A 16,545-nucleotide genomic window follows, 5' to 3' on the forward strand; every position below is an offset into this window, starting at 1 on the left:
GAGACAATAAGTATGAGAATGAATGCACTGTGGAAATAAGGTAATCTAGCCATAACATTTTAGAAGGGTAGAAGGAACAGTGCCAGGAGAATAATAAAAAATTTGCTAGGTAGATGCAAAAAGCTTACTTTATATATAAAACATCCTAAAGATGAAGCAAGAAACATTTCCCACCCGTCTTCAACTCCTCCCTCCCATATTTCTAAACATCTTTGGGGGTGGGGGGAACAGCATTTAAAATAATCCTACCCACCCACCCAGTCTCGATCAGAGGTTCCCTTCCCAGTGCCCTGATGGCAATTCTGGGTAGCCAAAAGGACGGTGGAGGGGCAAGTAGAAAGCTTGAACAGAAAGGGTAACAAAGTAGAAGCTAGAGTAGGGAATGAAAGAAATAAGCATTAAGGAGCCAGCGACTGGAAAAGGGTGTTGGCAGGAAGCAATCAGAGAGCCCAACAGCTACACACTTGGGAGCAGGGACAAGAAAGAAAGGAAAACAGAGTTTCAGATGAGACTGAGGAACAGATTTTTAGAGCCCTGTGCAGATACAAAATTTTTATCCGCATCCAATCCACGAACCACAAAAATGGTTCACGGACGCAGATATAAAGCGGATATCCGCAGATCTGCAGGGCTCTACAGAGTTTGATTTTGGGGAGAAGTGGGTAGTTCAGAGTGTGAAGGCTGAGAATTGATTTTGACTGTGGAGAATGAATTCACTTTGGATTTGTTGGAGGAGGGGGAAATTAATCTGTAAAAGCTGATCGTGGTGGTTGGTGGAGAACTAATTTTGAGCTGAGAGTTGGTGAGGGTTAGAAACTGACTTTGGGAGAAACTTAATTGATTTTGGAGCTAGGGACAATTTTCAATGTGGGAAGCAGGGAAGCTTAATGCAAATACAAAGAGGAATAGAATTGATTTGAGAGAATAAAACCCTAACTTGTGAGGGGGGAAGAAGGGTAGATGTAGGGGGTGGGGGGCAGAGCCAAGCCTTTTCTATTCAAGCAGTTGCTCAAAAGGGAAAGTCGCTACACTATAGTGGTCCACAACATTAAAGACTTTAGGAACTTCAGATATAAACTGTAGATTGTGTGGCAAGGCAAGGTCAATTATCCTTACTGAACAATCACACCCATACACTCATAAGACTCTCCACTGTGGGCCCAATTCTGCAAGGCACTTCCTTCACTTGACAGGATCAGGCCCTGCACAAGCAATCTCTATTTCTGCAACAGCTAGTAAATTCCAGTTCTTTCCTTCAGTGCTCAGGAGCTTGTTGGAAAGCAGAAACCGGAAGGAAACCTGACTAGAGTGAACTGTAGAATCTCAAAAAGCCTGAAGAATCTCTCCCATGCTCATTAAATGCCAAATCTTAAGTTCCTGCACCATCCAGTTATGAAACTACCATGGAAGAGAAAAACAGATGAAAAAAATTCAAGTATTGCTTCATTTCCAAGAGATAGAGAGATATTTTTAAGATGCAGGGACTACACTAGAATACCTCCATTTGATCCAAAAAAGTTAGACATTTGTCACAAGAAAATAAAGCCTTAAGTCAGTGTGAGCAGTTTGAAAGAGAAGTCTAATCACTTTAGAAAGGTAAAAGGTTTTGCAAAAAAGCTTTATAAAAGCAAGAAGTTTTACACAGAAGGTGAAGGGTATCCTATATATTGCAAGGAATAGGCACAATGAGGTGAATTCAGAAAGCTACTAATGTGGCACCCCTTACGGAGGTCACTCAGTGCTGTAACTATGGTGGGGAAAGCAGGGCAGCCACCTTGGGCACAGAGCCACAAGCAGCACCAAAATGGGGCAGTGCACAGAATCAGTCCTAGGGACGTCAGCACCATCAGAGCAGGCTCCCCCCGGTGCTAGGACCGTAGCAGGGTACTGAGTGCACTGGTTGGCTCCTATTGAGCATGCATACACAGACTGAGCATGCTCAGAACATCTGCTCAAGGGCCCAGGGGCAAAAACGGGGGGGGGGTGCATAAGAGCAGGGGTTAAGCCCATGGATGAGGCACTGCCAGAAGGTGGCAGAAGGCAAAAACCCTGGAACTGGGAGGGGCAGAGGAGGTAACAGTTACACTGATAGGGTGAGACACCTGCAGTGATTGCAAAAATAGAGCAGGGGCAGAGCAATTTTTTTTTTTTTTTTTTTAATTTCCCCTCCCTCAGAACAGTCCCAGGGCTCTGTTTTTCAGGGCATAGGCATCCCAGTGCCTAGACGCAGCAGCTCCTCTCTACCAGATATAACATACTACGGTGCTGCAGGCGACTTGATTTCATGAAATATTACTTACACACACACACACTTTGAGTATTTAAAAGAATCCCTAATCAGTTTATGTCTGCATAAAGTCTCCTAGCAATTCATAAATCTGTCTTATCTGCTGCTGCAATTCCCTAACCTGCATTCCCTTTGTTGTAAACCATTTTAAATACAGTTTTGCTCCTTTTGTTTGTTTACTTTTTAAAATGTTGTTATTACTTTTAGCACTTCATCATTTACTTTTGTCAACACTGTGAAGATGGATGTCATTGTGCTATTTAATTTATATTTTAATAGCAAATACTCATTGAAAATATTTATAGCAATGACATCTGTGTTTCTGGCATAGCACTTGCTATGTTTTTATTGTGATTTTTAATTCTAATTTTTTCTCTTTTTATAGCACAAGTTTGTTCTGTAGGACCATGTGACTTCCAATCTATTTCCTAGCCTGGTGTCAAAACTTCTTCATTTTCATTTGTTCCACCAATGGAGATCGCCTTTCTCACTGTTACTTTGCCTCTCAAGCCAGCTCTTAGTGCTTTTTAGCGTGTCACTGCTTGCATGTAGAATATATCCACTAAGGGCAGTATACTACCTCATATTACATCCTTCTCAAAGGCAAAAATCTACTGTAAGTTTTACTGAACATAAGAATGGCCATACTGGGTCAATAATAGTCCATCAAGCCCAATATCCTGTCTTCCAACAGTGGTCAATGCCAGATGCTTCAGAGGGAATGAATAAAACAGGCAGTCATTGAGTGATCCTGTCATTCACTCCCAGCTTCTAGCAATCAGAGACTAGGGATACGGACACCTAGAGCATGGGGTTTCATCCCTGACTACCTTGACTGATAAACCATTGATAGACCTGTCTGTTCTCCAGGAACTTATCTAATTCTTTTTTGAACCCAGTTACAGGTCCATGATTGCTTGACAACCACAAGAATTCAAAAATCATGAGATATACCCCCAAGCCATGATTTTTTTTTTTAAAAGATCAGTGATATTGGTTCCTTTTATGCGTCTTTTTGTTCCTGAGCCATTAAGGTGCAGGAAACCCAGATCCACAAAAGTAGGAGTCTAAACCCCTGAGTGACTCTTGGCCTCGCCTCAGACTTTTGCTGTTACCTCTCCCAAACAATTCATATATCCAAGGCCATATCTACACTACAAATTTATGTTAACTCAAGTTATGTCAGCATACAGTCGTCGCAGCTAATGTCACTTGTGTGCATGCCTACTTGACTCCTTGTGTCCGCTGTGAGTGTTCTCACCAAGAGCGCTTGTACTGATTCAGAGTGCAGTGCACTATGGGTACATATTAACTACATGTCACAATTTGCTGCCTCTCACAGTTGTCATTCTCTGGTCCAGGGGTAGCAAATTTGTGATGGATGGGTGATGCCCTATCACAACTTGCTACTCCTGGACCAGATGGGATAGGCAAGAGAGAGCAAATTGTGACAGGTGTACCTGGGAAGGCACACCCCCCAGTCTGAAAAACTCCACACTAAATGGAAGGCAGAAATCTGGGGAGGCATTTGACCCCACAAGTGCACACACACGTCACCTCTAAGTGGCACAAATACACTTGCTCACCCCAGGTGCTAAAATGCTTAGTTACAGCTCTGTGGCCACTTATTATTTCCTGTCATAATCTCAATGTTTTTAACAGTGAATGTGTTGCCTCTTGGTATTAGAAGCATCTGACAAGAAACAATACATAAGGAGCTTAGCAACAGGTTTAAAATCAACTCTGTAAGATTCAGGCCTATCTCAGGGGAAGCTTAGTTATTATATATATTGTGGTAGCATCTTGGGGGCCTAGTTAGGACCCAAATTTGCTAGGCAACATATAAATGAGCAAAATAAAAGACAGTCACTGCCACAAAGAGCTCACGGTCTAAGGGGATATCAGCAATTTCATTTCTTATACACTATGACCAACATGAGTGCACTTCCAGACGCTCAACACAATCACACAAGGGGAGCTTGGCTGGTTGGACTCTTCCATCGAGACAGACTGAGCTAGACATGCAATCTAACAGAGTCATCAAATTACTCCCTCCACAGATACTAAACACATTAAATGTTTCAGATAGAGAATAAGTTTTGCTCTGGCAACCCAGATACTGAATAGATGTTGGAACCAACCAATGGCTGTTCAGGGGCCTGTACGAACATGAGCTTGATGGTTTTCAGTCCAATTCCCACTGACTAAGTGTCCACACCATAAAAAGCACACTACCGCTATTTGTACTAGATAGACTCAGAAGGTGGGCCAAGGACTGAATGGACAGAGGATAAGCTATTCCCACCCTACTGTATGTGTTTCATCCAGGTTAAATTTGAAATATATTAGCAAGAAAGAATGCAAAGCCTGTATTTCCCCGACCTGTTTTAGGGTAAGCAGAGGATGTCAGAAACCAGGGCTATCAAGCCAGCACCTTTTATATGAACTAAATTCATGTGACTCATGTAAAAATATCAATTTTTTGAGGTATCTAGAGTCACAAATCCACATTAAAGACCAAGGCCTTTTTTTTAAATGGAGGGAATCTAAATTAGTGACCTGATTTTCAGAGGTGCTGAACAGCCATAACTCTTACATGTTTCAGTGGGAATTTACAATGCCATATTTGAGCCCAGAAAAGGCAGGTCTGTTCAACTGAATGCCTGAAAATAAGATTTTATAATGAAGTGCTAACATCTTTAAATATACCATCACAATTAATAAAGTGATCAATGATCTCTCTGGAAGTAGCCGCCTGTAATCATTAAGAGCAGCAAGCATGAGAAACTATACAGATCAGGAAAAGCAAGACTGAAAATCCCTTCACTATGCTGAACATATGCTGTTTACCTAGAAATAATCCAATCAAAGAGTAAAGCAGCAACACAAGATTGTCTGTGACCTCCTACATAAACAGCATAGCTACCAGCTTGAGGACCGAGTGCATTCAGACCACCACATGAAAATTCAAATCGGTACAAGGAAAACAAACAAAAATTTACTCAAAACGAAAATGAAGATATTAGAATTTTGCAAGAATACATCTAGTGTTGCACAGTGCAACTGACCAATTACAAAACAATGAAATTCACAAGATAAATCCATTTTTGAGAAGTTAAAAAAGAACAAAAGATTATTTCTTCTTATCTTCAACTTGTAAATAAGCATTCTTCCTGTTGAGTTCATAGACAATCTTTTTTCCCAGCCATATGTTGCTTTGGTTGTGTTTATGACTGCATTGTCATTTATTTTAAAATATGAATGGATCATTATTTTCTTACAGAACCACTGTATTGTTGGAGCGCCAATACATTAAAATAAGACTTAGTGTTTACTACATTTCCCATCAACGGGCACTTACAGCACGGATCTAAAAGAATATAATGTAGCCCTGTTGCTCCAGTTCCACATCATATACACATTAGGCCTGACTTCAGAAAGAGGCAGGGCAGAGGCAGTTACTTTCTCATATTTTGTTGTCACTCATGCTAATTCTGCTCTTTACACCCCGTCATAAACTCAGATGCAAGCTTAAAAAAGGACAGCGTTGCTCACCAACACACAGAAATTAGTGTCTATTTCAGAGGCAGAGAAAGCTGTACTTAAAATGTTATAAAAATATTTTCATCATTCCTGTGTTTTATACAGAATTTCCACTTGTGGAAGAAACATTTAATTTTAACTCTCATGCTTATGGAACATTTTTATCTTAAGACGGTTTCCTCTTTTTTTAAGTGTAGAGGAGTCTACAAATCAAGTGATTGTATAGGATGGGTTTGCTTTATTTGTTAAAAGACTTATCTCAAACATTTCACTACAGTGTGGTTATCCTGGTTACCAGTATGGCCCAGATCCTATAAACATTTACACCAGGGTAGTCAATTTTTTTCTCAATGCCCAAATTTCTTGATCGAGGTATAGTCATGGTCTAGTCTCCAGAGAAACATTTTTCAGGCTGCAATAACAATAATGACAATAAGTAAATACAAAGATTTAGCAGTCCATTCAAAAGTGTCTGGATTTGGCCCGCAGCCTGCCTATTGACTGCCCTGATTTACACCTATGTGGAGTGTGGAACCAGTGACACTACCCACATGAATTAAGTTGTGTCAAACTGATTAGTTTAGCTTTGTTGACCAAGCTAAATGCAATGTAAAAAAGTAACAGAAGCACAAGGGGTAAAATAGGCCTGATACAGTAATTACTGGGTCAGATTCTGTGGCCTGTTCTATACAGGAGATCAAACTAGTTGATTGTAATGGTTTCTTCTGGCCTTAAAAAACTATTAAAAATCAATTAAATTTTCTAGACTGTAAAGATTATTAAAACTGAAATAGAGTTAATATCAAAAGTGAAGAGAACGTTTTTAAAGGTGATTTTTAATTTGACAGTGCCCCTTTAAGATAGGGGTAGTATTACGATTCAAGTATGTTTGATTGATATTTCTAACAATTTAACTTAGCAGAAGCAATTACTCATAACTACTAAAAGCATCCAGTGCTAGTGCCAAGCTGGCCAACAAGAAGAAAAGTCAATGATAGAAACTAAGTTTTAAGTTTGCTACAGATGATTTACAGTGCCGTTTTGCAAGTTTCCAAGAACCCTCACTTCCCACTGACATTACAGAACTGAGTCCATTATGAACATGAAAAATAATGCAAGCCCTCCTGGCCTACTAATACATAACTTCAGTTTTAGTATAACATATTTTAATGTGATTTTTTTGTCTTTGCATAGTAAAACAAGAAACACCAAAAACAAAACCTAGATCCTGGTCCTCCATGCAAAACAAGACCAAAAAATCCAGTCTGTTCTAGGAGTCCACTTTGTATAAGGAGAGAGGTGTGAGTGGGACAGACCTATAGTTAATTGCCTGCTGCAGTCTAGCCAGCTCTAAATATGTTCCACTGGGCCATTACAGCATAAAATTCTTGTCTGACTAAGCAAATAACTCAAATAATTCCCAAGGCTCTGTGTCTTCACTCTTCCCATTCAAAAAAAGACGGAAGGGGAAAGAGAAGAAGTCTTTAGGCAAGAAAAGTCATATCAACCGAGAATAAAATAAGATACAGTATCAGTCTTGAAAAATGTGTCAAATCCCTATACCCCCTTGATGTTACAGTTGATTGTCACACCCATCTCTGAGACTGGTGGTGACATCTGGAAAAGTTTCTGTTAAAAAAAATACAGCTGCTAAAAATCAAAGTTCATATCTAATAAATGCACAGTCTAATACTGCAACAACCACCTAAGATGATCAAACTAGAGTGCAATAATTAACCCCATGGGGGTGGAAGGCACTTGTTAAGAGACTGATCTGCACCCCACCCAGCAGCTTCTGCACTGAAGGAGGGAAACCACAGAGTGGAACAGGCAACAGACATGCTCCAGCATCAGCAACTCACTTGACCACACTTCTTACCATTTCTTGGTGCACTCGACCATCAGCTCCTGGTAAGAAGCCACAAACTGGAACTTGGATGCATGTTTCCCAACACGTTGCAGTCTTTTCCAAACTGAAGCCATAATGATGAGAAAATATCAGAGTCCAACACACAGCTGCAGCTCTTGGATCTAGCAAAGCAGGTTTAACAGTGCATGTGCCCAATGCTCAGGGTTCTACACATAAATACACCAAAAATGATGCACAAGGAAGAGCTTGAGGTTATGTTTAGGACTCATGTTCTATCTCTCCCTTTCACAGGGTAAATCCCAGTCTAGGTGAATGGCACGTTATTGGCTGGGAGCATCATGAAACATGACTGGGTGAATGAGTGATTGAAAAGAAGTTCCCTCATGGAGTCGTCATTCCTTCTCATGCGCTGGGTGATGTGCAGACTGCCAGACTGGAAAACAAAGCAGAAAGGGGGAGAAACAGTGGTTAATGTGTTACACGCAATGATGTTGCAACTGCACACAACCTTGTACCTTTCATCCATAGAGAACCACAACCACACACACATGCACTGTTCCCAAATAAATAAATAAATAAATAGAATAAAAATGCAGCAGCAATTTCAGGAATGCAAAGTCCATCTGGAAATATATCAACATGTCCTTTTATCAGCACCACGACCAACAAAAAAGCACAGGTCAGGGCCATCTTAAAGCTTTATGAAGCATCCCCTGGAAGCGTTGCAGAAAGCAGCTGAGGTGCTGCCAATATGCACCCAGAGGGAGAGACAGACGTGAAGCAAAGACAAGTTCTTTGTCTTCTAGCTGATGACAAAAGGTGTAACAGTTGTTTCCTCCCCCTACTTTTCTCCCCAGGGGAGGGTGTGCACACACTGTATGCAAGAGGGTGTTGATGCTGTAAATGTTCATGCTAAGGAAAAGAGGAGTCAGGGATATTTCCTGAACCAGGGCTGCCTAGGATCCCCATCTCCCTCACTGCATTAAAATGCTTCTCCCTCTTGCCCGGAGAAATAAGAAACTGTGAAACATGCATCATCTGTAGGAAAGGGACAGAGGCAAGCGAGGGTTGGTTAAATCCCCTCCTCCTAGGCAGGGGATCTGCTGGGTGTGAGGAGTGAAATCTCTGGTCTGTAAGAGGCGGAAGGAAAAGCTGATGCCCTAGGTGGGTGATGGGATTGAATGAAATTCGGGGGGGGGAGAGGGCTGGTAGGCGATGGGATGGGATGAAATGGGGGGAAGAGGGCTGGTGGGCGATGGGATGGGATGAAATGGGGGGGGAAGAGGGCTGGTGGGCGATGGGATGGGATGAAATGGGGGGGGAAGAGGGCTGGTGGGCGATGGGATGGGATGAAATGGGGGGGGAAGAGGGCTGGTGGGCGATGGGATGGGATGAAATTGGGGGGGAAGAGGGCTGGTGGGCGATGGGATGGGATGAAATGGGGGGGGAAGAGGGCTGGTGGGCGATGGGATGGGATGAAATGGGGGGGGAAGAGGGCTGGTGGGCGATGGGATGGGATGAGATGAAATGGGGGGGGAAGAGGGTTGGTAGGCGATGGGATGAAATGGGGGGGAAGAGGGCTGGTGGGCGATGGGATGAAATGGGGGGGAAGAGGGCTGGTGGGCGATGGGATGGGATGAAATGGGGGGGGAAGAGGGTTGGTGGGCGATGGGATGAAATGGGGGGGGAAGAGGGCTGGTGGGTGATGGGATGAAATGAAATGGGGGGGAAGAGGGCTGGTGGGCGATGGGATGGGATGAAATGGGGGGGGAAGAGGGTTGGTGGGCGATGGGATGAAATGAAATGGGGGGGGAAGACGGCTGGTGGGAGATGGGGGGGGCGGGTAGTGGGAAGCCTGGGGCAGGGAGCGCGCTCTCCTTGCTGAACGCGGCCCCCAGGCGGCACTTCACTGCCTCCCCAGACATGTGTCACTGTTACTGACGAGCTGCTGGCCCCAGTCCCCGGCAAAGCAGCTGGCCCAGCCGGGGGCAGGACCAGAGCCCGGGATGCAGCTGCCTGGGGCCGGCAGCGAGGGGGCAGGATGCAGAGGGATTGGGGCGGGGGGACCCAGCCGGCAGGAGCAGCCAGGGGCCCTGCCCTCCTCTACCTACCTTCCTGCGGCTCCTCGCCCAGTTAATGCCGGCCAGGCTGGAGCGGGCACCAGGCAGGGCTAGCGCCGCTGCCCATTACTGCAGCGGCACCAGGGGACCGGTCCATTGCTCCGGGGGCCACATGGCACAGCTGGGCACGAGCTGCTCCAGGCGCCTCTCTCCCCCCTCCCCACAAGGAACAATCCAGGGCTCCCCGCAGCCGCTCACTCCACAACCATCACCCTCCGCTGGAGAACTGCGCCGCTCACACTAACCTGCCCCCCGCGCAACCGAAGCTCGCTGCTCTGGGGACGCCATTGGCAGAGGGTGAGCCTGCCCAACAGCGCGAAAGATAATTGGCTGAGGACAGGCGTCAATCATTCAGTGGGCAGAGACGAGGACCGTGCATAACGAGGGGGGGGAGGAGGGGTCCTGACTCGCACTCTGATTGACTGCTGTGCTTGAGGGCGGGGTTGTTTTTATTGAGGAGCCTGGCGATTGGTGAATGGCGTTGTCAATGAGAGAAAGCTATAAAACGATTGGTTGATGTCTCCCAGCTGTCGGGTTGATTCAGGGAAGGAGGTGGTGAGTGAGGAGTTGCCACTCTGGGGGAGGGGAAAGTGACACGAGCGAGCCAGGGGTGAGGGGAGGGCGAGATGGAGACGGAGCTTCCCCCACAGACGGACCCTGTCCCCCATCTCGCTCACTGGGAGGGGGGGCTCCCTCACACAGACCCTGCCGCCCCCGCCCCACTAGGGTAGGCGGTTAGGATCCATCATGCAAATATTGGGCAGAATTTAAAATTAATGCTTCCTACCACTGGACAGCAGGGATGCCAGACAGTTACAGCACTTATCTGGAGCCCTTATGTTTTGCAAGGTACCATCTCTGAGAGCAGTCCCTAGGAGGATGCTGTAGCATTGCTTTGCTTTGGTGCTGCCTACTGAAGGGCTTGCCTACTTAAACGGGTTTATTCCTCGCTTCAATCACTTTAACTTGTATGGAATTAAGCTCAAGTAATTTAAGTGAGGGTTAAACCAGTTTAAGCGCATCTCCAGTAAGGGCTTGCACTGGTTTTAATTGGATTGATTTAAAATCACAGTAGGTGAGCTGGGATGAAGGATTCAATATAGTAAATTTAGCACTCAGGCCAGTTTAATTTTCACTCTGTCAGTTTGGTTGACTTTCCTGATTTTATTGCAAGTCTGGTGATACTTGATATTTTAGTTAAAGCCCCAGGTCCTGGAGATAAATGATTATGTGAGAATCTCACTTACTTTTTAACAAAATATATATATATGATTTTGCAGAAAAGCTTGAAAATGTGACCTGTGTGTGTGCTCTAAAAGCTCAGAAACCAGAAGGCAAATAAAAAGAATGCAAAATTCTTTAAAAAAAAACCACATGATTTTTTCAAGTCAAGCTCATGATTTTTGGAGCCCTGACTCATCATTTTTAAATGTTGGGGTTCGCACTACTGCAGGTTTCCATCAAGTTTCAAAACATTAGTTCACCATCTCTTCAAGAATCATATGCAATGGAACACTTATGATGACTAAGTTATATGAGAGTCTGTTCATAGAAAAGTTGGATTCAAGTCCTGAATTGTTTGAATGCACTGCTCTGTGTAAATTGCATTACCAGCTATAGTCAAGGCTCCAAGTGCTCTGTATCAAGCTTGACCTAAATTCTGCAGCCAGTTCTCCTACTTTCTATAATGCTCTGGTGCAAATGACTGGAAATTCACTATACATTTCAGGTAGGTTAAAAAAATGGAAATATTTGATATATATGAAAATGAATAATTAGCACAATATTTCTTGTTATTTAATTTAACATTAAATTCAGTTCAATTTATGTTGTCTCCAAACATTCCCTTTTCAATGTGCTGCACAGTTTTATATAGGAGTAAGTCTTAAGCCTGCTAGTCAAGCACCTATGTAGCCAGGCCAGATATTGAATAGATATGCAGGGAGATGGGAGAGGAGGAGCCCCCACAACCCAAGTCCTGAAGCAGCTACAGAGTTGCTCTATGGAAGCTGTTGAATCCTTACGGCTGCACTAGTCTTTGCAGGCTCTTCTTATTGCATCCACTAACTTGCAGGGTGGAACTCTACAGGAATCTGTGTAAATAGTAAATGTTCCTCTCCTGACCCCCCTCTATCCATGCCTTTCCTTGACCTTTTCCTCTGTGCAGTTGCACTATAGGGAGTCCCCACAATCACCAGCTGGACTGACAAAAGATCCTATGTGGCCCTGAAGGTAGCAGTAGGATTTCCCTCATAGATAAGTGGTTTTGGGGGTGGAGAATGACTTTGCTACAAGAAGAGCTAACTATAGAAAGAGTACATTTGATGGTGGGTATTGGATTGCTAATTTTATCTTTATTGCTGACCTTCCTGACTTTCACTTACATACCAAGTATCAGAGGGGTAGCCGTGTTAGTCTGGATCTGTAAAAAGCAACAGTCCTGTGGCACCTTTAAGACTAACAGATGTACTGAAGCATAAAATTTCATGGGTGAATACCCACTTCGTCAGACACTTTGTGCCATGCATCTGACGAAGTGAGTATTCACCCACAAAAAGCTTATGCTCCAATACATGTTAGTCTTAAAGGTGCCACAGGACTCTCTGTTGCTTTTTACTTACATACCAGTACAGTATTCTCCATTCCTTTTCTCCTCGCTCTCTTTTTTATTCCCGTAGGCAGGGCTTATAACTTATGAGAATCCAAGCTACCAGACAGTGTGATTTGACACTGAGTTTCTTCCCCATATTACCCCATCCTGGAAAGAGGATCTTCATTGGCAATGAGTCTCCTTAGCATAGTGTACTATTGCTGGCATGTGGATATTGAATCAGCCCAGGAATTGCTGAGATATCACAGGACCCCCATAAATGCAGTTTCAAATAGTCCTTTGTGTTGATCTGATGCTAAAGTTGCCCCCACTCTGCACATTAGGAAGAGCAGATTTGCCAGACCTTACATTTATCTTCTTAAAGTTACACAGTGTCCAGCTAATTCCTAATGTGCAGCTTTGACCAATATTTTTATTTTTCTCTCCAGAATCAGACAGGCCATGTCCCTCCAGTGGAATAAATGCAATGGATCCAATGGTTGTTCAGCACTTGTGTTTCAAACATCATTATTTATTAACATTTTCCATTTCCTCATTGCTTTTAGGTTCATATTTCACCAAGCCCACAGAAGTTAAAAGCACATGCATATTAGTCTCCTTTTCCCTGCTCAGTGTGGAGAGTTTTAACACACAGTAATAGGCATTTCTTACAAATTATTTAATTTCAATGTGTTGATTCGGGACTGACAACTTTATAACCTGCGAATGTTTAGAAAATGAAAAAAAACCAAAAGTGATCTATTTGGAAGGCTGAGAGCAGCTATTATTAACTATGCAAATAGGGACCTAGATCTTAGCTGCAACTGAGGAGCATGCATAGTAAGTCAGGAGTTGGGAACTGGCAAAAGTGGTTTTAAGCTACCTTTGTGCCCCCAGAATCCTGGGCCAGCTCTGTATGGGCCCTATCCTCAGAGATAAATTAGGGCAGTCAGGGATTAACAGGTCCACGGCTACAGCACCCCCATGTCCTTTTCCCCTGGGCTCACCCCTACCTCTGCCGCAGAGGAAGGGATCATGTAGGAGTCCTAATGTCAACTACATCACCAGAGGATCATTCTATACTGAGAAGATCCCATCATGGCTAACCATGCCAACTTTTAGGGCTGCTTTGTGCCAATGATGAAGTATGAAGCACAGCTCTGAATCTGACCCAAAAATCTAAAGAAATATAGTCACATTTTAATGTAAATGTTAGTTATTAAGATTGGATTATGTTACCAGCTTTATCATGAACATAAGAGCAAAACTAGTTACCCACATTGTCCAATACTCACTTTTAAGGTCAGCAGCTGAATTTATAACTCATGTCACCCCAAACAGGCTTTCTTATAATAAACAAAATGATGGGTCATCTTCACAATATCAAATTTTCTCCTCTGCAGTGGGTCCCTTTAGTGTTTTTCCATGACCCAACAATAATTTAATTAAAAGCATTAACAGAAAATCAAATATCCACATGATTAATAGGAACTTTTAAAAAAAATTACTCAAGAATATATAAATATGTGTGCCACTGCGTTTTCTAGTTAAACTATATTCCTGTCAAAATTACTGCCTTTCATAAGGAAGGTAAAGTCCAGGAAGGTATGTTTATGTGTGTGTTTTGGCTATGCCCTCAGCTACAAAACTTTTGTAACTGTTACATATGTTAAGTACAATTCTGAGAATTGTTCTAAATCAGGGAGAAGCTTACAGGGGCAGACTCTGGAAATTTCCAGACCTTTGGGATGCCTTCCCATAAGCAACCAGCAACAGTTGCAGTCAAGGACACAAAAAGTCAGGGACTTCCAGCCTTTCTCAGCTGGCCAGACTCAGTGGGAACAGTCCAGGGCATCAGATCCAGCAGCCTTCTCTACCTGTATTCACATTTTATAGTTTTCTAGGCTTAGACTCCTGATTCTTACTGGAAGAAAGAAGAGTTAGTTTCCATATAGATCACAAGTCTAATACATTTCTCCTGTCCAAACAGAAAGGTTAGTTACTCTGCTCCTCTGTTATTCCCTGTTATACTTTCAAGCTACACATCCTTTCTCTTGTCTGTCAACTCCCCTTCATCAGAATAACTAAAGATAAGTTGTTCACCAACAAAGAAATGATGACCTTTGCTAAAAATAGCTATAATAATAAATCTGTTTCACCATTCCTCTGTATATAAATCTGTATGAATGTTACTAAATAAACCAAATTTATAAAAATTATTATAATATATGGGTTTGTACATTTTTATGAGGATGTGTAATATAGGTGAATGATATATACATGAGGTTGTGTCTTTCACTCTTACATGTCGTACATTTTCATATTCCTACTTCTCACAGAAGCCCAATCTTGCACCACAAAAGTCAGTGAAAGACTTTGCATTAATTTCAGTGGGCATTGGATCACTTCCCAGATGCCTGTTCCCTCATATAAGTCCCCTTGCACCAATTGATCAGTGCCACATACTTGGTATTGTTTATCTCTTCTCAAATATGCTTTCATATAATACAATTGAATTAATTAAACAAAATCCTCATTACTCTTAATAGGTATCCAAATCATTGTATTAGCTATTATACTATTACTGCTAGAGGTGAGGTGTGTTTATGTCTTTGTCAGCAAATGTAATAGTATGTGCCAGGATCTGCCAGACTGGACAAGTTTATTTCATGGGCATCCTGGTATAGAAGGAGGTTGTGACGGGATTCCCAGGGTGCAGCCTGGGCCTGTGGGACCGCAGTGCCCCCTTAACTCTCCAGCCTGGGCTATCTCACACAATGCTTTGCTAGTGACAAGCAGCAAACACCTCCAGGCACTGTTATCACCCAGCACAACCACATGTGGAGCCCCACACCAAGCTAGATTGTATGAATGCTCCCAGAGCCACTCATGAATCACACAGAGAATGGCAGCAGCCGAATCCCCCCAGCTCCCAGCACTGTACCTCAGGAATATACCTGGCAAGTGATGCAAGTTTATTAATTGGTTCACCACTTAATCAACGGAAAGTGGATGTACACCAGCCATTGTAAACCTGAACAGATTTACCAAACAGTTCAGGCAAAATCACTGGTAAAGATAAAAATAAAACCAGTTTATTGACTACAAAAGAGAAATCTTAAGTGATTATAAGTGATAGGCAAAAAGTCAGAGTGGTTACCAAAAGAAAAGAAAACATAAGCATACAGTCTAAACTCTCAACCCTGTTAAACTGGGCAACATCTAGATTAAGCAGTTTTTCCTCACCCCACTGGATATTGCAGTTCAAGTACACAGATTTCACCCTTGAAACCTGGACCAGTCCCCTCTGTTGGAGTCTTCAGTCTTCTGAGTCTCCTCGTGTAGGCCAAAGGTCTAATGGGAAGAAATTGTCTCAAGTAAAATTATACCTCGTTTTGCTTATTTTGCTTTATATTCCATTTTGCTAGCTTTAAATTAGTAAGAAGAAATTGTAGCCTTGCATTAGTAAAGGAAAAAAATTGTTCTAAGTTTATTCTTTACTAATTGTGTTAATTTTTTTTAAAAGAATAAAAGTTTAATGGCTCTAATTGCCTTATTTACTATTTGGTGTAAAAAAATGTATGGCAATTAACTAAAAAAAAAAAGCTAGCTGGGCCAAATGGTCAAAAAGGGAGTGGAAAAGTCGAGAGGCGCCAGCTTTCACCCGAATGGCAGATTGACAACCCGAAAGCAAAGGCATACACCCCAAAAACAAAATAAAAACTAAAGCCAAAAAAACAAAATAAGAAACAGCTGCAAATAAAACCCAGTAACAACCCAAATAATGCTGATTAAAACAATCTTGAACAGCTCTGGTGTAACAGAGCAAGTTCCAAAAACTTGTATAAAAGCTTATTACTATAAGACAAGGGTGTATTGCCATGGGACTTTGGGTTCGTTTTGCATCAACATCAGAGCTTTGAACCAAAGGTGCCAACTTCTGGCACCAGTGAGTACTCGCATCCCCCCGGCCCCCTCCTGCCTCTGCCCCAGCCCCAGCCCCAGCCCCATTCCAACCCCTTCCCCAAAGTCTCTGCCACAACTCTGCCCCCTCCCTGCCCCTATTGGACCCCTTTCCCAAATCCCCACTGCATCCCCACTCTTCCCCTGTCCTCCCACAGCTTGTTACGCTACG

The 16,545-nt window shown here is 42.9% G+C and overlaps 1 protein-coding gene across 8 annotated transcripts in view; it reads right to left on the bottom strand.

Annotated features, from left to right (window-relative positions):
- The window catches only part of EHBP1 (EH domain binding protein 1), a 321,196-nt gene extending 311,097 nt beyond the window's left edge, over nucleotides 1-10,099 (bottom strand). For 3 of the 8 annotated variants that reach the window (XM_030557937.1, XM_030557934.1, XM_030557933.1), the window contains exons 1-2: nucleotides 9,812-10,098; nucleotides 7,710-8,133 (exon numbers count right to left, since the gene is read on the bottom strand). In XM_030557937.1, the coding sequence (XP_030413797.1) occupies nucleotides 7,710-7,813 (104 nt within the window). In that variant the 5' untranslated portion in view covers nucleotides 7,814-8,133; nucleotides 9,812-10,098. Of the gene's footprint in view, nucleotides 1-7,709; nucleotides 8,134-9,811 lie in introns of all 8 variants that reach the window. The other 5 variants (XM_030557938.1, XM_030557936.1, XM_030557935.1 and 2 more) reach the window with 2 other exon arrangements.
- Nucleotides 10,100-16,545: the final 6,446 nt, after the last annotated feature.

This window comes from Gopherus evgoodei, chromosome 3 (assembly GCF_007399415.2).
Source record: "Gopherus evgoodei ecotype Sinaloan lineage chromosome 3, rGopEvg1_v1.p, whole genome shotgun sequence".
In the NCBI taxonomy this organism is placed as follows: domain Eukaryota; kingdom Metazoa; phylum Chordata; order Testudines; family Testudinidae; genus Gopherus; species Gopherus evgoodei.